Here is a 26,099-nt window from a genome sequence, read left to right on the forward strand (position 1 = left end):
AACAACTGGAGCATCTCCAAAAGGTTGACTTTGGTACACTGTTAAGCATTGAATTACCATCGATTTTTGCAGAGTTCTAGGATTTTACTTGGACCAATTTCATCATGCAGACAGTGACTAAACCCTCTTCATAAGCATGGACATTGGAGTCATCATGATTGCTCTATTCTAAGACCATCCCCTTTAGCCTTTATTCTTTAGCCCTGTAATATATATTTATATAGATTATATCAAATTCAGCTTGAATAAAAAAATAAAATTTGAATAATTCAAATTTTTATTGATTTATAAATTAATTTTTAAATTCAAGTCAACTCTTTCGACTCTTAATATATATATGGGGGATAGAATGCTTACCCTAATTATAGTATTGTAAGAGCATAATCTTTAAGCTTTTAGGCCTATAATATATATTTATAATACATCTCCACCATTGCCATTCATCACTCTCTAGTTGAGCATAGTGCGTCCAAGGCTGAAATTAAAGCATGAAGCGAAGCTTTCTTTTTACTCTTCTTCTGATCCTTTTTATAATCCTCGTTTCCTCTTCCCAGATATCGGCTCGTTTCTCGGGAAACAAACAACGTGAGTTCCTTCTTATCTTATTCACTTTCCTTCACTAAACATGGCTTAAAGTTTTAGCATCTTCTGCAGGAGAAGAAGAGCTAGAGCTTAGTCAAATTACAGATATGGAGGAGATTGAACTAATGAATGTAAGCTTAAACTGCATTTTTTTTCATCAACTTGATGTGAAAACTAATGTTTGTTTTGTTTCCGATTCCTTGCAGCAGCTAATGAGGATGGAAGCTTGTGATGATGGAGACGATGGATGTTTGAAGAGAAGAATAGTTTCAGAGGCTCGCTTGGATTACATTTACACCCAGCATCATAGGCCTTGAGATTTTTCCGTTTAAACAAGTAATTGCCCTTATATATGTTTGATTTTATTCTATTAAGTTTCGTCAAAGTATGAGTGGAATGGTTTGATAATCCTGATTAATGTTGTTCAACGCTACAAATCGTTTCATTATTGTCTTTCCTTAGTATTTGCAGACCAAGACCTGCTTCTTTGTGTTTTTTCAAGTTGGGATAGAAAGATGGGTAAACTAAGTGTGTAGTCATCCAACTATTTGTGCGATTCCGTTTTGGTCACTCAATTATTTCTTATACAAAATCATACCTAACGTTACGTTTTAGTTTCATTTTGGTCACTCGCTAGACCTCCATTTAAAAATTAACGGTGATGTTGACATATCATCATAAGGTGATGTCACATCATCAATGAGAAAATAAGAATGTAATGTCAATAATACTATTATTTTTTTAATGAGTGCTCAGAATGAAATCAAAACATAATATTATATATGATTTAGAAAACAAAATAGTTAAGTGATCAAAACGAAAATACACAAATAATCAAGTGACTAAATACATAATTTATCCTATAAATATATAAGTAGAAGATATATACTTTGAAATTAGGTAAAATTTTGTAACGAATATTCAAATTTAGAAGAACAAAAATATAGAACTTATTAATCAACCTCAGTAGTAAAACATAATATTGCTTTTTTTGAAATTTTGAATTCGCACAGTTACTTCTGCAAAGTGTGAGTTGTTAATGATTAAATGTTTTTTTGAATAAATATTACCTTGTAATTAGAGATGAACTAAAGGGAATGGTAGGGGCAATCACTCTCTGAAAATTTAAAATTATCATATATTTTTGATTTTTTTCTATGTATTTTTTATTGAAAATCTTTTTTCACCCTATAAAATTTTATAAATTTGCTCCCTCTTAAAATTTTAGAGGTTCACCCCTGACATAAAATCGTGCTTCTGTCTAGGATTATAATATTAAAAGAAAGCTTGAAGACCACTTAAGTCTCTTGAGTTAAATAAATTGTTTTAATCAAATAATTTAAAATTAAATATAATTTTATATAAACATCACTTGAATCTCTTATTATTCTAAAAATATATGCAAATTAATTTCTCTATTAAAAAATAATTTTTTATATAGATTATAAAAAATATATAATTCTTAAAATTTATGAAAAATATATAATTTTAAATTTTAAAAATATTCCAAAATAATAAATCTAAGACTTTACTCTAATAAATTAATACATCTAAAGCATTTAATTTTTTCTTTGAACCATATCCTTCGAGCACAGGAGTATCATAGTCTCCGAATCAGCTACAATATATAAACTAGACCTTTGACAGACTCACGTAATTTATCATAATAAAATCTAAGATATGACAACTAGATCTATTCAGCCTACTAACCTACGAGTAGTCATAATTATAATATGTCAGACAACATCAACTATGGCCACTATAAATACCTCTCAACCACAACTGAGAGGGATTGAGTCACATCTCTCCTTGAATTTTCATCTTTATCACATAAAAACACTGATCAACGATAATTGTTTCACCAATTACGACTCTCTGTCCAAACTGAAAAAGGAAAACTGCAAACAATCAACGAGATAAATTTGTTTGATCAACAATATATATTAATAATTTTCACAAAAGTTATTAATTTATGTTTTAAAATTTAAAAAATATTCAACGGATCGAGTAAAGAATTGAAAGCTAACTGATTGGATTTTTCCAAGTCAGATTATGATTTTAACAAAATAATTTTAAAATAATGATTTTTTTTCATTGTAAGCATTGATGGTCTGTTTCCCCCCCCCCTTTTTGGGTCTAAATTTTCTTATTGGATGGAAATTTAAGATTTATTTGGACAAGCAGATAAAAAATTGAGAGGATAATATTTACCCATCAATGAAATTTAGATTTCATTCTTTTAATTACAAGATTTATTTAGTATGGTTCCAGTAAAAAATATAATGTCAAAATTAGCGTTTTGTATTAACGTCTATTTTTTGAGCATTTTGGTCCCCACGTTTTATTTTAGGCTAAAAGTTCATTTTTTGTATGAAAATCGTTAGTTAATAAATTATTACATTCCAAAATATTAAGTATAACGGTCAAAGTGAGTATTCAATCAGTTTTTAGGAGTCTTTTTATCCTAAAATAAAATGTTAAGTGTCAAAATGCTCAAAGAAAATAATAATGACCAAAATAATTATTTCAATAAATATTAGGGGCTAATTTTGATACCAGAAAAATATAGTAAAGAAGTGTTGGGCTCCATTCGGTTTTAGTATAGATAAATTACGTTGAAGGTCATTGTTTGGGACTTAGCTTTATTTAAAAAAAAGATTTTTACGGAAACCCCTTTAAGATTTTATTAAATAATATAAAAATAAAACATTTTTTCAAATTTGAAATAAAAATCAAAACCTAATTTTTTGTAGTCATCAAGATGTAATATCCGTCCATAGCAACCAAATGAGAGAGTCATATCGCAAGTTAATTGAGCTTGATTTAGTTAAAGTTAGGCCAAATCTCGAATTAAATAGATTCAACCTAAATTCAAATTCGACTCGAGTCATAATGAACCGAAGTAAGCTACTTGAGATCCCACTTAAAAACCTCGCGAATAACTCGAAAAGATAATATATTAAATTTTTAATTTTTTAAATTAAACTATTAATAATACTACCATTTATAAGTTTTTTTAAAATACAATTTAAGGTTTACATCTATTTAAGATTCATGTTTGAGCTTCAATTGAACTAAGTCTAAGAATATTTTGACTTCAAATTTTATCAAGTCGAATCGAACCTGATAATTTTAAACTCACAAATTTTCAAGTCGAATCAAACTCAATTTTAAGCTTTTTGAATCGAGTCGAGCTCAAAATTACTCAAACTAACTCGCTTACAGTCCTAATAGCACCTAGGGCCACAATCTCTTGTCCTGTTAATAAGGTACTGGCGTGACATGAGAGTATGGGCCCAAATCCTTGTATCCCTTCCCATTCAAATTTCCCTAAAATAGGCATTTATGTCGTAATGTTTATATATCCCCTCCCATCCAAATGTCCCTAAAAGATGCATCTATGTCCTAAAGTAAGCATTAGTAGGGACCTTCAAAAGCCAGAAATATAGGTCAGCCTTTTTCAGCTGCAGAACTATCTTTTGCCAAAAATACATTTTACTTTGGTAAGGACCTTCAAAAGCTTTAACACTTCCTTACATTAGCAATGAATGATTTCAGCTTCTTCTTTAAATGTCCATCTTGCAATACAATTAGAATGAAATCTTACTAACATTGCTGTGATTTTCATTGGAAACCAAGGCATTATTATAAATCAGCCTTTAAATGCAAAACTATATTTCTTTCTTCCCTTTAGGACCAACCCAAGCATTGATGTCTAACGTGTTTTTGTTCAGTTTTAGTCACCCGTGGTTGAAAAATAAACATAATTGTTGATGTGATAATTTTTTTCAATGATGATGTGACATTAATTTATGGTAACAAGTCGGTATCACAATTAGTTTTTAAAAGTGGATGACCAAAACAGAATCAAAACGTAACGTCAAGCATACTTTTGAAAAAAAAAATAGTTGAATGATCAAAATAAAATTGTGAGAATAATTGACCGACTAAATATAGTTTACCCAAAGAAGTACTATAACAGTTTACAACGTTTGAATGGTAAATAGATGAAGACAAAACAAAAAAAATATTTTATTATGTATTATCCATTCTTAACTAAACAATGGTTAGTAATTAATTATTTTCCAACTAATCTAAATATATCTAATCAAAGATAAACCCCCTTGGAAATGGAATTTTGTGGGTTATAGTAAAATTTTTTTAGATATTATCAAATTATTAAAACATTTAAGTATGTAATATTTTCCCTTTAATAACATGCTTACCTTCTTTTTTACATTTAACTATTTTTATTATGATTTTTTAAATATATTATTATAATCTTCAAATCTTTATTTTTTAAAAATTATCATCACCTTTAAAATTTAAAAACGGACAATATTTATGATATTAATGAAAAAGTTTACTCTCTTTGATAAATTGATATGATGACAAAATGTATATTTTTAATTTTTATTTATTTTATTAATAATGTATATATACTCTCTATATATAAATGTTTAAATTTAAATCTTTTTATAAAATATAATATATTGTTTTATTACTGAAATCGTTTAATAAATTAATTTTTTTAATTTATTCCAACATGCCACGTCGTAAAGCACAGAAGACATCCCTCTTTTGTATGAGTTTTGCCTAATTTATTTTTCACAATCTCATGGCAGTAAATTGAAATTAAACAAAAATTCCCTCTGCTCTCTTTCTCTCTCATTCACTCACTGTTCTCTTTTCTTTCTCTTGAATTTTCTTGGAAAATTTGGTAAAACCTTGTGAGATGTGAAACTAAAAATGGCTTCTTTATGCTGCAATAATCAGGTAAGAGATTCTTGCTTTCGTAATGCAAACTATGGAAAATCATGTTCTAAAGCTCAAGCTTGTCTCGCAAAGATTCTTCATTTAATCTCAACAATCCCACCGCCGTGTGAAAATATCCCAAAGAATAGAGGGTTTGATATCGATTTAAACTTAAGGTTGGGTTCTTTTCTGGACGGTGAAAGCGAGGGAAAATCGGAGTCTTTAGCTGAGAATAGCTTCGTCGGCGAAAACCCAGATGGCGACGACGAAGAAGAAGAAATTCAAGAGAAAACAGCTACGGCGACGGACGTCTCTTCCGATGTGACGGAAATGCAAAAAAGCGAGGTTAAAACGGCGGCGACGAGGTTTAATGATTCATTGGATTTGCTAATCGAAGCGGCGCAGATGATTTCAGGGAGGGATTATTGTGTGAGTGAGAAGGATGAAGTTTCGCCGGTGGTTAGATCAAAGAGGGGGAGGTGTCAGGTTTTGCCCCAGAGGTTTCGAGACTCGGTTTTGGAGCCATGGAAGAAGCGACCACGGAGACCAGCAGCCATGGCTTCCAACAAGAAAAGAAAATGAATGTTTTTAGTGGCATTTTGGCAAGGTAAAGTAAGAGAACCAGAAACTTTAAGTTGGGTGACACATATTTTTTTTGTTTTAATGTAGTGTTTGTTTGTTAGTATTGAATTTATATATCCACTCTTTTAGTGCTTTTATGGAATTACAATATCTTTAGTTGGCTTTTTGGGTAATTGAAAATCTTTATTTTGCTTGATCCCATCTTTAGATATTAAACGTATAAATAGCTGATTAAAAGAATGATTATTATTTTAAAGTTATTGAGTTCGAATATAATATTTTTAAGATATTAAGATTATTTAAGCGTTTTTATCAATAAATATTATTTTATAATCATATCACGTTAATAAAAAAATATAAATAGATTTATTTCAAATTTTAGTTAATTTTTATTTCAAATATTGGTATATTAACATTAATTTTTATTTCAAATTCTAGAAAAATTAAAATTTGTTTTTTTTTATTAATCATTAAAATGGATGGATTATACTCATAATTCATATTAAAAAATCAAATTATCTATTTAATCACTTCATATTTTTAACTAAAATATGTAACTAAATTGAAACTCCAATAGGATAATTCATGAGATAAGAAGCACTTGAGTTAATACTAAAATATAATTTAAAATTAATTGGACATGAGTTTGGTAATTTTGACAGTTAGGGTAATTAGAAGTCCAAGTTTTTACACTCCCTTATAGATTAGATTTTTCTTGACCTCTTTTAATCTTTTTCAAATTATATCAAGAATTAAATGTATAAATTATTAAAGTCCAAATTTATTGCCTACACTCTTATAGTTTCATGAAATTTGACAACGTCGATTGTCATATTCACTTGATCATTGTTTAATTATGGGATGTCAGTCTAGAAATTATTTTGGTGACTATAAAAGACAAAATTATATAGAAATTAAAAAAATATATAATTTTAATAATAGTACTATCTCAACATCATCATTAAATTTACAACAATTAATTATTAAAATTAAGAGAGAGAAAACTAACGTAGTGATATTTTTATAAAAAAAATTAATTCACTAACTAAAATGAGCAAGAAACTATAAATTGGTGACTGCTAGTATAATTTAACCTATATTAAAATATTAATACCAGGTCCATTGCATGATGCTGGCTTATCATTTTGTTATACTCATAGCATTCTATTATTTTCGGAAACATCAAGTCTTTCCAGTGCAACTCTTTCATCTTTGCCTATGTCCGACCCGGTCCAACCTTCCACAGCGGACTTGCCTTCCGATCCGCTCCTAAAAAAAGCCGGAGTTTCAACCAACGCCAATGGAAGAAACCAATCGGATGAGTCGCCAAAGCCTCTCAATGGCTCGGTTTCAGGGAGCACCTTACCCGAGACAGCGGCAAAGTCCAAGGTGAAGCGACGTGGTGGGTTGCAATCGGATGCTTGTTAGCCTGCCGGATGGTTGATCGAAGATAGGGTTCGATGCTCTGGTGCCAGACCGGGTGTGGCTGAGAAGGTTAATCTCATTCTAACACCATCGTTTTTTTTTCTTTCTGTTGTGTTTAATATTAGCGTATTTGTTAATTTTTCTCTATGGATTTCGATGACTATTTTGTTTTTGATAACATAAGAAGAAAAGAAACCTTCCATTAGGTCATATTAAGATTGTCTACGAATGTTGTTGTGAAGAATATGCAACAATTCTTTGAGAGGATTAAAAAAACTATGATATTTGAACGGATAATTCTATGCTAATTTGATCATGCTGTCAGCCAACGTATTACTCTCACAAAAGTAGGTTGCCATTTCAAGGGATAACAATAAATCTCTTAACCAATGAAGTCGTTTGGTTCATACTACGGAAACTACGTTTGAGTTGTGACCAACCAGATCATTTTGTTGCATCTTTGACTTGTTTATGAATGTAGGATGATGTATTAGCGTTTGATTGACACCTTCTTGTATTCATCGAAGGAGATGATATGAAATGCAGTGATAAAACATTTGTTGTGCGGTTTTATTTTGATCCATTCTCGGGCCGAAGATTCAGATCGAAGAAACAAGTGCTTTACTACTAGAAACTGGCACCCTCCAGCCTAAAAGGAAGGAAGGAACCGAGATTCCTGCCAGAGAAGAACTTGTAAGTCCGAAATAATAGCCTTGTTTGTTGAAGATACTGAATATTTATCCAATTGTCATTCATGGACCATGGCTTGGTTTTGCAGTTTACAGGGGTGTCTCCTAGCAAGAAACAAGGGAACTCTGACAAAAAACCGAAGCCTTCGGACTTTGATTTCGTTAATGTGCCGGAAAAAGTTGATTGGTTGTTCTGCAATGCCTCTGCAGATACCCGGGATCCCTTCATTGAGGATGACCCAGTGCCTGAATCTACTAGACAAGGTTGGGCTGCTAAATTTATATCCTTACGTGCTTCGGATGTTAATTTGGGTTCCTCTTCGGAGTGTACTGTTTTGAGTCCTACTTTGGAGGTCAACTCGGATTCTTCTTCGGAGGATAATTAATTCTCCGTCGCATGCCTACAAAAACGAACAAGCAATGGTTAAACAAGTGTTAAGAGACATCTGGTTATAGATTATTTTGATTGGATTAATTTCACACAATAACCAGGTTGAACAAGTGTTAGGAGACATGTAAAAAATGAAAATATAAAATTATATATTTTTATAATGATATTCATTATCATTTAAAAAAATATTTTTAAAATCTTTTCCTAAGTGAACTAATATAAAAATATATGAAATAATGGCATAATTGTACTAATCAAACGACATCGATAGTAAAAATTATTATATTCTTTAAGAGTCTGACTTCAAATACCATACATATCAAATGTAGCGTACTTACCCCAAATTAATCAAAAACAAAATTATGACATGATTTTAAAATTTAAATACTTCAATTATTGTCAATAATATAAGTAAAACCTATAACAAATAACTCCGGTTTAAGCTTTTGTTTTAATTCTATTGAAAACAATATAAAATGGGAATAAATATAAGACCTCGATGACTAAATGAATTTTAATATTGGTTAAATTACACGTTTAATATCACAATTATTACTTTTGTTTCATTTTTTTACCCAACTAATTTTGTTTTAAAATTTAATTAACATTTTGTTTTAGTTTTATTTGACCACCTGCCGTTAAAAATTAACGATAATATTGATGTGTTACCATAAGATAATGCCACATCATAATTAAAAAAATAAAAAATATATACATCAATATTTATGTTGATTTTTAACCGTGGTAACCAAAAAGAAACCAAAACGAAAAACATAACAAAAATGATAGCTGAAATATTAAACATATAACTTACCCTTTAATTATCACAAAATTTTTATACAATTGTAAGAGAAAATGATTAATTAAATAAAATAATATGATATTAAAATACAATAAATTAAATAGAATACATAAATTATAAAAATTAAATTGTTCCAATTTTTAATTAATTAGATAGATATTAATTTTTTGAATAGTTTAATGTAATTACAAGATAATATCTATTTATAATTTTATTAATTAATTGACATTTCATGCCATACATATATAAGTGCTTGAATTTAAAAACCTTTGAAGAGAATATTCTTTTATTATTAAAATCAATTTAGATATTAATTTTTAAAATTATATAAATTGTTGTAAATTTTACCAATCCATTGATTATTGGATACTAAGAAAAATGAAAATAAAATAAGGAAAAGGCCAAAATGCCCAAAACCCTTGTGAAGGGATAAACTACTCGTTCAAATCCTTCACAACGAGCCATTTTTGCTTCACATCCTCCGCGCCACCTTATCTTCTTCAAGCTCTCCGTTCTATCTACTGCAAACCAATGTCGAACGACGAGGAACAACAACTCACTGAGCCACGAGACCCTGAAGATGAAGATGATGACGAACAAGGGCAACAACTCACTGAGTCGCAACTGCAGTACCCAGAGTCTGATTCCGACTCCGATTCCTCCTCTTCCTCCGACGACTACATCGAAGAATCTGATTCCGAAACAGTTACCTACACCCGACCCGGAGAGGAGCCCCCGGAATCCGAAACCACTCCCGAAGCCAACATCCGGAGGTTCACTCGGGTGCTGGAGAGCAAGAGATTCAAGAGGCTCCAAGAGGAGGACGAAGAAGAGTACGTATACTACGAAGACTTGTGGGATTTTCCTCCCGACCCCGAGAATTGGCGGGAAGAGGATTTGCAGGAGCATTGGGTGGATGCTCCGTTGGAAATGACCAAACCCGGTTGGGACCCGGTTTGGGCTGATGAGGAAGATTGGGAAATTGTTAGGGATGAGATTAAGGAGGGCCGGGACCCTGGCATTGCCCCGTTTTATGTGCCTTATAGGAAGCCTTTTCCGGCTATACCGGAAGATCATTATGATATTTCCAACCCCAAGGCGGTAATTGAAGAGTTGGATAGGATTGAGGAGTTCCTCAAGTGGGTCAGCTACATTTTCCCGGATGGAAGCTCGTATGTTCAAATTCTCTCTCTCTCTCTCTCTCTCTGTCGAAAGTAGGATATGTTTGTGAAAAATGTAAACTTCAAGAAAGTTTAAGCTTTGTGAATTTCTAGATGCAAAAAATTATGGGGTTATGCGAGGAATATGTGAATCTGTTGAAAGTTAGTCCTTTACGCCCCTTTTAGTCAATAGTTTGATTTTAACATGGTTTAATTGCTGAGTAATGGTATGCCTGATTTTTGTCTTGCTTTGACTTGTTTGATTACTCATTATCAATTTATCATCATTCTGCATTTTAAGGTATGAAGGCACTGTTTGGGATGATTTGGCTCATGGAAAAGGTGTTTATGTTGCAGAACAGGGGCTGGTCAGGTTTGTCAATCTTTAGCTCATCAGCCTTGATTATTTATGTTTGGTTGATCTCTGTTATTGTATCTAATGCTGTTCTCAGCTTTCTCCATACATTTGTTCTAGTGCCAATCTGCATTGATAGACCCTTAAACACGCAGATAAGATTGTGCTTTAGTTTTAGGATTCAGTGGTGTTTTCAAGCACCGAGGTGCTAGAAAAAAAAAACACAACTGAGACCGTTTCGGGAGAGGCACGTTATGTCTGACACATATCTGGTTGCACTTAGGTGTGCCTTCTTGTAAGGCAGTAGGTGCAAATAGAAGCTTGCCTGATTGAAGTCCTATTGACTATGTTTTTCCCCCACATTAACTTTCTAATAGTTAAAAAGTGGAGAACATCAAACCCTCTACTACTTGTTTGCGCGTTTAAGGACAAACTTGGGACTATATTGGCGAAAAAGGGAAAAAGAAAGCCTGTATGAACCACTCTTTAGAGTTTGTTAACAGAATTATATATCTTAAGTTTGTTGTATTTATGTACAAAACATATATATAATGCATTTTACTTGCAAGCACTGTTTTGCATATTGCTCCTTGTGCAATATAAGGGCTGTAGTGCCTTGAGTGCACCTTTTACCCTTGTTTTACAGTGGTAAGATGAAATGATTGCATCGGCATTGTTCAACCTTGAGAGTGCTCTTTGAATATTTTGTTTTCCTCTATTTTATGGGTCCATGCATTTGTTCCATATTGAGCTAATCAGTTGCATCAAGTTCTTCTGAGCTGCATACGTTTGGCACGCACACGCACCAAGAAATAAAGAAAAAGAGAGAAAATCTTATAATATGGTTCCTTTCTATAGGTATGAAGGTGAATGGCTACAAAACAACATGGAAGGTCATGGGATTGTTCATGTTGATATACCTGATATAGAACCAGTGCCAGGTTCCAAGTATGTAATGACTTGTGAACTACTTATAATATGCTTATGTTATAATGCATATTTTACAATATCAGCAATAAATTTATAAATGATACAGTGAAATTAGATTTTTCCTATTTTTTTTAGGCTTGAAGCAAAAATGCGAGCTGAAGGGAAAATAATATCAAGAGACCTTCATGACTCCTGAAGATAAAGAATGGTTAGAGATGGATGTTGAAGATAGCACTCGTATGGCAGATGGGCAATATGAAATACCATTTTATGAGAATGATATATGGATCAAACATTTTGGGAGAAAACCGTATGTTTCTCTATCAAATATTCTATTCATTTCTTACTATTATCATCCTTGCATTCAAGCCTCCCCCTTTTATGACCACGTGCATGTTGCTTTTACGTTGAGCATTTATGTTGTACCATGCAAAGCACTTGTACCTTACTTTTTCTGCCAAACTTTTGCTACTTAGCTGGCATATATCTCAGTTTATGGTGTTATGGAGACAAACATTTCTGTTTCAGGGAGAAGGGTCGATATCGCTATGCTGGGCAGTGGAAGCATGGTAGAATGCATGGGTGTGGTGTATATGAAGTCAATGAACGCACCATTTATGTATGTGCTTGAAATATGAACCATTTTGCTTGAGGCTCAATTTATGTAATGGGATCCATTTCTTCTATAAAGATGTGGATTTGTTTGGCATAAGATTTATTACATGTTGCTGCACCTCGTGACCTCTGCTTTATATATCTCAGTTTTCTTCAAAATAATGCTTTCTAGCTACATAAAAATAGAAAATTTATGCCATATTTTTTTAAAACAAAGATGCAAAGTTTAATGTTTTAAGAGAATGCAAAACATTCATCAATCAATTTGGTTAGTGGTTGATTCTCAATATATTCTTTTTTCACTCGTAGGAACCATTTCAGCTACTCACATTCTCTTATGACAGTGCTTGACTGCTTTTGTTTTCCGTAATTTGTATGGGTGCAGGGCAGATTCTATTTTGGAGAGCTATTGCAGGATTCTTATGGTTGTGATGAGAACACTTCAGCGGTATTCTAAAATTTTTTCATACTTAATAAACAGTTGTTCTAAAATGAAGTGGTTGGGGGGGGGAATTCTATATTATGTATTTCTCTGACATTGTAGTCTTTCAGATGCATGCTGGTATAGCAGAGGTAGCTGCTGCCAAGGCTCGGATGTTTGTTAACAAGCCAGATGGAAGTATGTAATCTTGACTCTATTAACTATAATATTCGTATAAGTGCAGAGTCTTGTTTTCCACAATAACTTGTAAGATTCTGTTCATGGAAACATGATAAATGTCTATATCTTATGTTTGACAAAGAACCGTGATAGCAGAAAATGCATAACATCTATAAAATTTGACTGCCTCTGGTATGTGTGACATAGTTGCTCTTGTAATTGTTCCTACAAGAGTTTGACATGAGGATTCTGTCTAATAGTGTAATCATCCAAACTCGTGTTCAAAGGCTGGGCTACCCGTCCAATCCTGAAGGTCTGCCCGGAATTTGGGAGGGTTTGGACAAAAATGTTAGGTCCAAAAAATGGGCTTAGACACAATTATGCCAGTTTTAAATATGGACCGGCCAACTTTCTATGTTTATAATGTATTTATTATTTTATTTTAGTATTATATGATTTATATCATGTAAAATTTAAATTTAATATAATATATAATACTATAATGTAAGTATTAAAAATATATTAAGTTCATATATAAAAGAGTAAAAATAATAATTTTCATAAAGTAAAAAAATATTTATATTTCTTAATATTAAATTAAAATAGAATAAATATTTTTTAAAAAATTAAAAATAATATGGGTGGGCCATGATTGGTTTGCCATTTTCAGATTCGGGGGGTTTGGGAAAAATCTGAGGCCCACATTTTGGGCCGGGATTGGGCAAGCATGAAGTATGTTTAATCTCATGAATAATCCCGGGTTATGAACTCCTGTAAATTCCCAACTAATGTTTCAAGCGTGTGCTAGATCTTGGTTGTAGAACTATGCTCGAGTAAGTGGATAAATCAACAAAAAGAGATGAAAACAACAAGGAAAATTATAAGTGGCTGAGCTCTGTACCTTGTGGTAACTGGATAAGTCATGTGATGAAGCTTAATCCTTTAAAGTTGTAGAAACTTATATCTAGAGACGAATATGGGTTATAAGTATCGTTAGTAAAAGCCAGTTTTGAAGTTGTAGAAACATAAATTAGAAGATGAAGATGAGTTATAAGTCAATGGTAAAAGCCTTCCTCCTTATCTTCTGCTTATCTAGTTTTTGTGTGCAAAAGGAAGCTCTTTGTAGATTTCAAGGAGCATCTTCATGATTGTTTTTGTAGGATTTGTCTTTTGGGTCCTTTGGAATATGATTTGAAGTTTGATTCCAGTTTGTCCTGCTGTATTTTCCTCATTGTGGAGGACCTGACTTGAATATTCTCTGAAACTTTAATACATGACTTTCTCATTCAACAGTTAGCAAGATTAAGATGATACTATAATTTACGTCTACGTGATACTTTGGAATTACTATGCCCTTTTACATTTAGTCAACAACAATTTTATACATTAACCTTTTATGAACATGACTTTTCTCCTGGTTTGCATGTACAGTGGTTAGGGAAGAGAGGGGTCCTTATGGTGATCCTCAACACCCCTATTTGTACGAGGAGGACGATGTATGGATGGCACCGGGCTTTATTAACCAGTTCTACGAAGTAAGTAAAACTTTTTTCTTTTACATGTCGGATTCTTCCTGCGATCATGAAAAGGTAGAGGAAATAAGTATGTTTGCTAACAGGTTCCCGATTATTGGAAGACATACGTGCATGAAGTTGATCAAGAAAGAGAAATGTGGTTAAACTCATTTTATAAAGCTCCCTTGAGGTTACCTATGCCTGCAGAGCTCGAATATTGGTGGTCGAAAGGTACTTCTTCATATCCCCTTCAATTCTTAGTCTCTGGTGATATCAGGAATCCTTTTTTCATTTTCGGTTTGTTAAAATGGGTGTTTACAAATACTTGATCAGACGAGACTCCAGAATTTATTCTTATCAACAAAGAACCGGAGCCCGACCCTGAAGATCCATCAAAGCTAATATATACTGAAGACCCGCTCATTTTGCATACCCCAACTGGAAGATTGATCAATTACATCGAGGATGAGGAGCATGGTGTTCGATTATTTTGGCAACCACCTCTAAAAGTGGGTGAAGAGATTGATGAGAAGGAGATCCAGTTCCTACCCCTTGGATTTGATGAGTTCTATGGACGGGAAGTGATTCAAAAAAGGGATAATATATGGAAGCGTTTAATAACTGCAATTGAAAATGCATTGAAGCCAGGATTTGACAAACTAGAAAAGTGGACTGAAGAGAAGAGAAAAGCCGGTGCTTTGAAGATGGAGCTTATCGAAAAGGAACTTGACCATATAGAGGCTGAACTATGTTTGGAAGAAGCCATTGAGGATTTGGATGAAGAGCTAAAGAAGAAAGAGGAGGAGGAGGAGAAGAAGATGAAAATGGGTTTGCTGGAGGATGAAGAAGATACTTCTGTGGCGTTTAACCAAGAGGATAAAGTCATTCCCAAAGATGATGTTGAAAAAGGTGTCAATGAAGAGGAAGAGGAAGAGGATGATGATGATGATGATGATGATGATGTTACACCTTCCAGTTTTGGATCTGTTGCTTCTGACCAGAAGGGGAAGAAGCCTAGGGAGCCTCCATTTTTTTCATCTTCATTGTCATTTGCTTCCTGCAGCCTTGTTTCAGCAGTAAGTTCTTATTATTCATTTTTATTTCCTCGATTTGTTCTCATTTCTGTGCAAACATTTTGATTGCTTAAGGATAAAAAGTATCTATTAGGCGATGCCTTTGCTCTTTGACAAATATTATATAAACTTTGTTGAGTAGTCTCAACTGGTGCATAATATATTCATCTGATCTGCTTTTACTCTGATATCAAATTTTAACCGAACTTACCTTTTGTGTCTATTCTGTTTACTTTCATGATCCTTTATAGTAATTGAATAGGTAGTCTTTTGGAGGTTGCCTTTTATATTGTGCATTTCAATTGTTATAATATTTTGCTTTACAGGTTCCATCTACATTGCGAGAATCATTTTTATCATTGAAACAAGGTAAATTACCACTCAAATCCCATCCTCCCTCACGTGTGGAAAACTTCTATGAGCCCTTGAGAATAATCGATTCGGTCAGTTTCCCTCCGATGCTAGGCCAGAAAGGAAGGTTGAGAGCATTTAAACCAGATCATCAGAAGTTTCAACCGCAAAGTCGATCTAGTGGAAAGAAGTCTCAGTTACACTCCTTATGTAAGATCTTATCATGTCCTTCAACCACTACAAGAAGCCGTTTAAGACAGCCCCAAAATCTTAACCATTTCGAGGTGCATGCTGCACCGGAGAAATGTCCCGACAGTATTTTATCTTTGCATATGCCGGTTTGTTATTTGGAAACCTATGGAGATACTATAAGGTGTTGAGCCTCATCGCACTTACCAGGGTCAGTCTTTTTTTGTTGAAGTTGTATTTGATTGCTTTTTGGCAAATCTTAGTTTCAACTATGCACTTGGCTTTTATTTTTTAATAAGATCAAAACAAACGTTGAAAATTTATTTTTAAGCTTTGATACAATTTTTTATATTTTTATATTTACAAACAATGAAAAAGCTAAGATCGTCAACAAAGCCTATCTGGCTTATTTCTTGGATGCTTGATTCTTATATTTTGCAAGTATAAAAGAAATATGGATGTAAGGTGATTCTTTTGATTTGGGTTCAACTTGAGTTATCTGTCATGTTTTAGGCAGATCCCACATTTGGAAAAAAGAATCTTGAAATTTATTAGTGGTAGCATACCATGCCACACATCCTATCAGACATTTTTTTTATGAAGAGGGTAATGGTTTTATGACAAATGATATCATAACGATCATTTGATTATCTGATTTCACGGTCAATGTCTCAATGGCTGGGGCAAGTAGGGTAATCAAACGTGACGAAAAAAAAATGTCACGTCTGGGAGGAGCAAAGGACATTAATCTTATATTGAGAAAGAAAAGAGAAGTCCTGGGATCTATAAGCAGTGGGCGTTACTCATCCTATCAAATATGCCTTTTGAGAGGTAATAATTTCGTGACATATCCAACAACTCTAATCTCTTAATCAAGAAAAATCTTAAATCAATATCGAGCTTGAGTGCAAATCATACTTGACTTTCGTTTCGAATTGAACTTGATTCTTAAAAGCGAAACTTTATCGAACTCAATTAAACATCAAATTTATGATTGTTAAGAGAGGATACTTGTCCAGTTTCCTCCTCAGTAGGTGATGCACTTACCACTAGGGAAAAATATCCATTTACAAAAATGGATCACTTGAAGTGAGTTGATGATTAGAGCACCTTCAAGGCCATTGGATTTAGTGAATCTTAATCGTGTGAGAAAATGGAACACAGATACCAGCCATGTCCATTTGCATGTGTCATGTGGGTTAGATCTTGTCCGAAAGTCTCTGTGAAACACTGGATGCCTTGTTTTATTTGCCTTGTTAAATCCTACAAGGAAAATGCCCGTGTCAAGAAAAATGAATAATCAAGTCCAAGAGCTTGCTTCTGAACTTGAACCCAGAAAAGGGATTGCGACCTTTTAAGGAAGTGAAAACACTCCACCTTCCTAACAAACTCCAATGCACTTAGAGGTTGTCCGAGCAACCGGCATGTATGGTGTCAATTTGTAAACCATTTATATAGCATGTTTGACAAGTTAACAGATTATATAAATACTTGTGAATATGTTGATAATGTTTAGGTTGTGGCGGTTATAAATAATTCACCTCTTTCGATTTTAGGTAAAGAGTCACAGTCGATGGTTCATAGTAGAATTACATATGATGAATGTCATTTGGTTATGGAGATCTGAAGAATATGAGAGAGAGAGAGGGGGGGGTGGGAGGGAGGGAGAGAGAGAATATGTCTTTTTAGCCATGTGTATATGGACTCTTACTGTTGGTGTTAGGTTTAGGGTAAACTGACATGTGAACAGATTCGATTGTTTGTAGATCACGTAAACCTACCAATAATCATATCATAAGATCATAACTGATTGAAATTATAACTTAGTTATTTATGTCTAATGCAATGCTATAAATAACATGAACAATACATTCAAATGACAATTGGATTGCTAAGGAAAAGACAATAAATGAAAGGAAGCATGATGATATGGACCTAATCTCTTGACTCGTTTCAAGCTTAATTATTGGAGTTTTCCTATAGGTGTTAGGTGTAAAATCATAATGACAATTTGTAAGTTGATATAATAAATAAGTTTAACTGTATGTAGACCTACCACTAATCATATCATAAGATCATAACTGATAAAAAATATAACTTAATATCACTTGAGAAGGTTCAATAAAATCCAATCTAATTATGATACACAACCACTTCCTACCATTAGATTAAGGTGTCAAAATCAGGAGTTATTTACAGCTAATGCAATGCTATAAATAACATGAACAAGACGTTAAGATGCCAATTGGATTGCTAAGAAAATGACACAAGAAATGCAAAGGAAACATGATGATTTGGACCTAACCTCTTGACTCAATTCCAAGCTTAATTATTGGAGTTTTGGAATTCGGATAACCAAAATGGCAAGTTGTTTACAAGAACCTCCAATTGGTCTAATTTGCAATCCAATGTATTTGAACATGGAAGCCACAGAAACGACAAGCCTCATTAAAACATATAGCATCTTGTCGGCTTCAAGGCCGACTCTGCAAAAACTTAATCAGGCACAACTAACATGACGAACATCAATTACGTCTTTCTTAAGACATTTATTTTTAAAATCAATTTTATCTTTCTTAAGATTGTTTATTTAAAACATTAATTTCTCTTTTCATATGATTTTTTCTTTTTTAAAAAACAAATAATTTCATCTTTTTTTATGATTGTTTCCCTTGGAATATAGCTTTTGTCTTTCTTATGTTTATTTCCGTTAAAGCCTTAATCTTGTCTTTCTTAGGATCATTCCCCATATAAACCTCAATTCTATCTTCTTCTTTTTAAGATTGTTTCGCTATAAGTCTCAATCTTATTTTTTTTAAGATCGTTTATCTGGAAACTTCAATCACGTATTTCTTAAAACTATTTTTTTTACTCTCAATTCCGTTTTCTTCAAGAACATTTCTCTAAAAGTCTCAATTTTATATTTCTTAAGATCGTTTCCTTAGAAAACTCAAATTTTTTTCTTTCTTAAATTTGTTTTTAAACATCAATTATGTCTTTTATACGATCGTTTTCCCTAGAACATCAACTTTATTTCCCTTGGAACATTTATTTTGCCTTCCTTAAGACCATTTTCTCACATTTGAGGGGTGAGTCTAAAATATAATCTATTCATATAAGGTTAAAAAATACAGTTATCGACCGTAACCGAAAAAATTATCAAGAGTGTAACTTTTAGTGTAAATTGAATAGCATTTTACGTTTTTCATAACATTCGTGTAAATTGTATAATTATTCCAATAGCAGTCTAAAAAGTTATCATCAATACATTTTCTCGAGTGTAACCAAAATTATTATTAATTGTGTAACTTTTTAGAATATACAAATAATATTTTAAGTTAAAATTCACCATAATATAGTATTTCCGATTGTAATCAAAATTATTACTAATTATATAGTTCTTTATGTTGAATAATATAACTTTTTAAATTAAAACTTACCGCACAACAAAATTACTCTCATTTTTTGAAGACGTTTTTGTTTTTGTTTTTTTTTAAATCATTACATTTCTTTAACCAAATAATAAATATTAAAATTAATTTTCTTCCTTTCTCTAATTTTGACTATCCAAGACAAGAGATAAAATATCCAATCCTAGGGCAAGACAACATATTGATTGCATCTTCTCACTTATAGGCTTATCCATGCATCATCCTTTACTTTCAAATTGCACTCTCTTGTCTTACGTATATAAACAATTCAATTATATTTTTTTATAATTTCGTCGGAACCTAATATCAGAATCCGTCGCTTTCCTTCATTTAATATATTTTTTATATTAAACCTAATTCCGTTTAATTATCAAAAATAATATCCTCTTAATATTTATTTATTAATTTAAAAAAATTAATTTTCAAAATGACACATATTTCTATCACATAAGATGAAGACGTGTCTACATGACGACGCCTTTTGAAAGGCTCTTCCTCGAGGAATAGTCTTACTTAAGTGGCAGATATATAAATGACGTAAACATTGGTTCGGGTTTTGGCACATAAGCAAAGGTACTTGTTTGAGGAAGAGCCTTTCAAAGGACATTGTTATATAAGAGCGTCTTCCTCCTTAAATGAGTGTGGTCTTATGAACTAAATTCTTTTAGGTGCCATTCTACTAAATAAATATTAAAATGGTGTTATTTTGATAATTTAGCCATCTAATCTTCCTCCCAAATGTAAAAACATGTAATCAAAAGAAAACAATGATTAAATGCCACTTTTGTTCGTAATGGTTGAAATTAAAATTTGTTTAAAACAACCAACAACCATTTGGTATATTGGGAATCAGATGTTCGAATCCTGTCGTTTGTGAATGGAGTAAATTAGACTGAGAAAGTCGTCATCGCCTTTGCAGTACCCGATCTGAATTAATCGATCAATAGATCAATATCAGTAATTAATTAAAAAAATATTTAAAACAAACACGGCAACGAATATATATAAAATTAAAGATATTTTTTAGTTTATAATTATATTACTAATTGAAGACGGAGTTTTATGGATAAGAAAGTTGGCGATTATGTTAACAAATGAAGATGGAATCTTATGGATAGGAAAGGTTGAATATTCCAAAAGATAAAACTTGGATCTCTTCAATTTGGCCAGACATTTCCCATGTGATATTCTTCATCTTATTTCCCACTTGTTTACGTCTTTTTCTTTCCATAGTAATATTGTGACAATGGTTTTCAGAATCGGACCGGTTAACGAACCGGTTATTCTATCGGTTCACTGGTTCAACCGGTTCAATCGGTCGGAAGAACCGGACGACGTTATAATTATTTAAAAAATTAAATAAAAATACCAAAAATATTTAATAAAAATATTTTTTATATCACAAGTCATATTCAAAGCAAGTCATAACATATATAAGTTAAAAACCATAAAATCAAATAAAACAAAATGATTCAAATTAACTACAACATAATATTTAAGGTAAAACATATTAAATAATAAATATAATTATATAACTATAATTAAAAAATAAATTTGGGGTTAAAAAAATCATAACAAAATGATATTGTTTGGTTTAATTTAAAAAAAAACAATCACACATGGCTAAGAAACATAGAAGAGCATCCAAAAGTCTAAAGAGTAAAAATATGATAACAAAACAATCCTACATTGCTAAGAAACATAGAAGAGCATCACAACTAGCTTCTATAAATAATAGAGGTAATTTGACATTTAAAATAATGGAGCCTTTTGGTGAGCATTGAGTGAACTATTCTTTCACTTCAATTAAGCTCGAATTTTAGGCTTCAATCGAGCTTCTAATTTTTTTTTAGTTCAAGCCTTTTTGAGTTCAAGTTTCAATATTATATTTCGAGTTTGAGTTGAACTTGATAATTTTTAGCTTGAGAGTTTGAGTCGAGTTGAGCTTACTTTTAAAGTTTTCAAGTTCGAGTTGAGCTTAGTAATACTCGAGTTCGACTTGGCTCGTTTAACAAACGAAGTTGTTTGGTTTAATTTAAAAAAAACAAAATTTCCGGTTTTTTCCGGTTTTAACAGGTCCGGTTCGAACGGTTCTGGCCGGTTCACTAGTAGCGGTTCAACCGATTTAGATTAAACCGAACTAGCACACGGTTCCAGTTAAACCGGCCGTCCGATTTTCAAAACAATGATTGTAACTACCGCTCATGACGGATTTAAAAATATTTTTTTAGGATGATCGATACATATAATGATAAAATAAAAAAATTATATAAAATAGACATAAATAAAATTTATGAATGGTGACAACTAATAAAATAAATAATTAACTGTAAATAATTTAGATATCAGGATTGACGCATCCCTAAAAATAAACTACATATGTCATTGATAACCAACCTCTGATTTAAATTTAAGATAATTGGGTCTTGTCGTTATTCTTTTTTTTTTTTATTTATTGATAAGATTAAATAGATTAATAAAGATATTTTATCTCTTTTAATTTGGCGGAGAGTTATAACTAATAGGAGATTAACTATTAGTCGGTGTTAATGTTCTCTACCTCCATGAGGAGGAAGAGAAGAGAACACAAGTGAGATGATTTCATAAAGATTTTATTCACTCATTCGCTCTTGATGAAGATATTTTATAGTGAATCTTATAGTTGGTGTCAATAGCATAAATATGATAGTAATCCATAGACTAATAGATTAAATAAATATGATCAGCTGGAAATGAATTTGATTTTGATAGGCCACATAAATTTATCTAAAGTCATGTTAATAAATTATGGTTTCTTGAGATACCTCATAGATCTTGAGATACCTCATAGACTCGAGATCTTTTCTTTAAAGATATTTTTTGTTTTTTGAGTTCGTAGTGTTGAAGATCTAGAGATGTTTTAATTCCTTTATTGATTATAAGGCTAAAAAACAATAGGATATTTAGTCACCCGTCTATGTTTTGATTTTGTTTGGGTCACTTAATTATCTTTTTTAAAAATCATCACTAACGTTAGGTTTTGTTATCATTTTGTCATCCCGTTAAAAATTAATAGTGATGATGACGTGTTATCATAAGATATTGTTACGCTATCATTGAAAAAAATAAAAATATCATGTTAACATTTCTGTTAATTTTTTAACGATAGATAAATAAAATAAAATAATAATATAACATTTAAGTTAATTTTAAAAAAAGTGTTAAATAATTAAAATAATAACTAGATGATTAAATACGTAAGTTATTCAAAATAATATGTGCGGCGAGCCTATAATGAGATACAACAATATTAATATTAGACTGCGGGGGGGAAATGTTCTATTATTACAGAGTTGTGGTTTTGAAATTTATAATACAGGTTAGATTCGAGAATCTTATACATATAAAATGTATGCAATATCAATAACTATTTTTTTATGCGACGATTTAAAAGTCCTCCTTAGTCATTTTGGAGAGGCACCTACACCAGTTAGGTCATTCCTAGTTTTTAGGACCCACCTTCCCGTCTTCAGTTGCAGGTTCCTCCCACCATAATATGTCACCTTGCCTAGGTCTTTCTGTTCCCTTCGCTACATTCCAAATTTTTGAGTTTAACGTACACAAAGCAATCAATAATTACAAAAAGCCATATTTTTTTAAAATAAAAATCTTATTTACATAATTTTGTCTTTCTTGAGTCCACAATAAGTTTAAGTTTCTCACGTGGCAAAATTTCATTGGACTTTATATTTTATTGCTTGGCTTGTCTAAAGGTGAGAATTCGATAAGTTAAGTTAAAAGAATTTAAATTATTCGAATAGAGGAATCATATTTTATAATTAAATTTTATTTGATAGTTTTTTTAATCAAGTTATTCGAGTTTTTATTTAAATTTAATTATAAATATTTATAATGTTATTATATTTTAATTCTAATTTAAATATTTTTCTATAAATATATATTATATACATATATATATTTTTATATTTTTCATATGTGATATATATATTATGTATAGTTGAAATATTCAACTAGAGCTCTAAAATTAATTTACTAATTACTAAAAATTTTAAGTTTTATTTTATAAATGATTGGAATTTAATTTTTTTTGAATGAAATCAAATTAAATTTTCTAATATTAAATTAAATAATAAATTTAATATTTTTAAAATCAAATTTTACTATCGTAGAGTTGGGTATACTCATTGCTTCCACCTAGAAGCTTGGTTAGGTCAATGAAACTTCGACCAGCCTAATTTAAAAATACCAAAAATGTAGTCCGAAACGAAGAGCCGCCGGGCAAAACATTCCACAAAATGCTTCCACGTGTACGCTGTGGTCACCCAAACAACCTTATCACCATGCAGTTTACCACTTGACCTTCAAGGCTCAAGCAAAGCCATACAGATGTCACATCCACGGGCAATTGCCGGTCACCACTTGATTTTATTAGTTATCACGTGCAGGACGGACATTTCGTTTTTATTTCCTATCAACCGGGCATAGCAGGTCACCCTTAAAAAAATCAAAGATTCACAGCCGTTTCTCACTATTTTTCTTCGCTTCCCTTCCCATATAAATTGCCCTCTCGGAGTTTGGGGCAACTTCGTGTCCTATCCCGCTTCTCTTTACCTTTACTATTAGCCCTTGGGTTCCCTCTTTATTTACGGATATACCATTCAGGTTATGATTGCTTGTAGTCATCGGAAACCCGAGAGCCGCCGCACCGCTCCCGCTCTCGGTTTCCCTCGCGTTAGGTTCTTCCGTTTCAGGCGCTTGAGGTAATCGTTGACTTCCGCTTCACCCCTGCTCTCCCAAGCAAGAAAAAAAACAGACAAGTTTTTTCTCTTTTCTTTTTTCCTTGTTTATTTTCTCGTTTGAATTATTGTACAAATATTATACTCGAAGATGCCCAATTCGAAAAATAACCGTAAGGAACCGGAGAAGAACCGGAAGGTGAGGTTATCTGAAAAGGCGTCGTCGTTTCACGGGAGAATCCCGACGATGCCACCAGCGGAGCTGAGGCGGCCGAAGACGGTGCCCGATCTAATTCCAGATTGGACTGTTGCCTTATCACCGGATTCGAGGCCGAAGTTGATGAAGCTCCTGTTGAACGTGACTATTCAAGGGAGTCTTGGAGCTGTGCAAGTGGTGATGTCACCTGAGAACACTGTCTCCGACTTAATAACTGCTTCTGTTAGGCAGTACTCGAAAGAATGTCGCCGTCCGATCTTACCTTCAACAGACGCCTCGTTGTTCGACCTCCATTATTCTCAATTTAGCTTAGAAAGTAAGTTAAAAGAAACCACAGCCGTTCGATTAGTAATCAGAATACACGTGCACAAATAAGATTGATTGCTGATGTTTCCTTACGTGGTGTGGTGGTGCAGGTTTAGAGAGGGAGGAGAAACTGATGGCTCTGGGATCGAGAAACTTCTTCTTGTGCACCAAAAAGGCGGCGGCAAAGGACGGTGAGAAGCAAACGACGTCGTGCTCCAAAGAAGCGGAAAAGGTTGCAAAGAGCGTAATACCTTGGCTCAAATTCATGAATTTCTAGTTTAAAAGAAGAATCATGGAAATTTCTTTTGTGAAAAATACCAATTTGAGTTACAAAATGTCATGTACTATATTATGTTTATTTTAGTTAATTTTAAAATGTGTATAGTTTTCTAGGCTTGGAATATTCGATTGCAAAGTTTCTTAACATTTTCATATAAGGTAGCACGATATTCTTATAATCGGTTTATTTATTTTTATCAAGTACACAAATAGTCTCTAATTACATGACCCTACTTTGTTAAGTTATTATATTATTAAAAGTTTTAAAATGATCATTTTATTACAGATGTATTTTATTGAGTTCTTTAACTATTAAAAATTATAAAATAATCATCTGATTATTTATATATTTTAAAAAAAATATTGACGGCCGTTTGAGTTAGACATTAATCTGTTGATTGAGATATGATAATATCTATATTAGTATCTCAAACGATTATACGATTCTTTGAGATTAAATTTCATCATAACATAGCTAGCAAGATAATATCTAACTCAAACATCATTGTTTTTTAATATATATAAATAATTAAGTGATTATTTTATATTTTTTAATAGTTAGAAGACTTAACAAAGAATCGTATTATTTTAAAATTTTAATAATTGAAAATTTTAATAAAATAATATTATATAATTGGAGATCATTTATATATTTTATTCTTATTTTTAAAAGAAAAAACACAAGCATACAAGATGATGAAGCCAATTTAAATTGTGATTGATTGAAGTGGTGAAAATTTATATTTGATAATTTATTTTTATTTCTAAAATGTCATAAATTTATTTTTTTAAAATATTATAAATACATGTCTTAATATAAAATCGTATATGTATCTCTTATTAAATAAGCTTACAAACTATTTCAGGTTCCACCCCTATTTTTCAACTAGCTATACTTATTTTTACCGAGTTTACAATATAATTCTTATTTCTAGTGAAAAAACAAGAGGAACATGAACGTGTAGTTTTTTATTATAACTTAAATCTATTTAGGTTGAGATTTTTTTTTATAGATTAATCACTATTATTTATAAGAGTAAGATGGTTATAAATGATATAAATTATAAATAATATTGTATAACGAGTAAATTATACTTATAAATAGTGATGAGTAAC

The 26,099-nt window shown here is 31.8% G+C and overlaps 3 protein-coding genes across 3 annotated transcripts; all 3 read left to right on the top strand.

Annotated features, from left to right (window-relative positions):
* Positions 1-462: 462 nt before the first annotated feature.
* On the top strand, positions 463-899 carry LOC120116416 (putative phytosulfokines 6). Its single transcript, XM_039136920.1, has 3 exons — positions 463-585; positions 655-713; positions 789-899. The coding sequence occupies exons 1-3, from the start codon at positions 489-491 to the stop codon at positions 897-899; spliced, it is 267 nt and encodes an 88-aa protein (XP_038992851.1). The 5' UTR covers positions 463-488.
* Positions 900-9,652: 8,753 nt separating this feature from the next.
* LOC120116370 (protein TIC 100-like) lies at positions 9,653-16,235 on the top strand. Its single transcript, XM_039136880.1, is given in 12 exon segments — positions 9,653-10,398; positions 10,688-10,759; positions 11,600-11,689; positions 11,807-11,852; positions 11,854-11,981; positions 12,200-12,290; positions 12,672-12,734; positions 12,839-12,905; positions 14,319-14,422; positions 14,506-14,632; positions 14,735-15,477; positions 15,801-16,235. Coding segments are annotated over 12 exon segments (2,577 nt in total). The 5' UTR covers positions 9,653-9,757; the 3' UTR covers positions 16,206-16,235.
* A 7,712-nt stretch (positions 16,236-23,947) lies between these two features.
* LOC120116371 lies at positions 23,948-25,011 on the top strand. Its single transcript, XM_039136881.1, has 2 exons — positions 23,948-24,714; positions 24,815-25,011. Exons 1-2 carry the CDS (start codon positions 24,333-24,335, stop codon positions 24,979-24,981), a joined length of 549 nt encoding a protein of 182 aa, XP_038992812.1. The 5' UTR covers positions 23,948-24,332; the 3' UTR covers positions 24,982-25,011.
* The last annotated feature ends 1,088 nt before the right edge of the window (positions 25,012-26,099 follow it).

This window comes from Hibiscus syriacus, unplaced genomic scaffold, assembly GCF_006381635.1.
Source record: "Hibiscus syriacus cultivar Baekdansim isolate YM2019G1 unplaced genomic scaffold, ASM638163v2 tig00110294_pilon, whole genome shotgun sequence".
NCBI lineage: Eukaryota > Viridiplantae > Streptophyta > Magnoliopsida > Malvales > Malvaceae > Hibiscus > Hibiscus syriacus.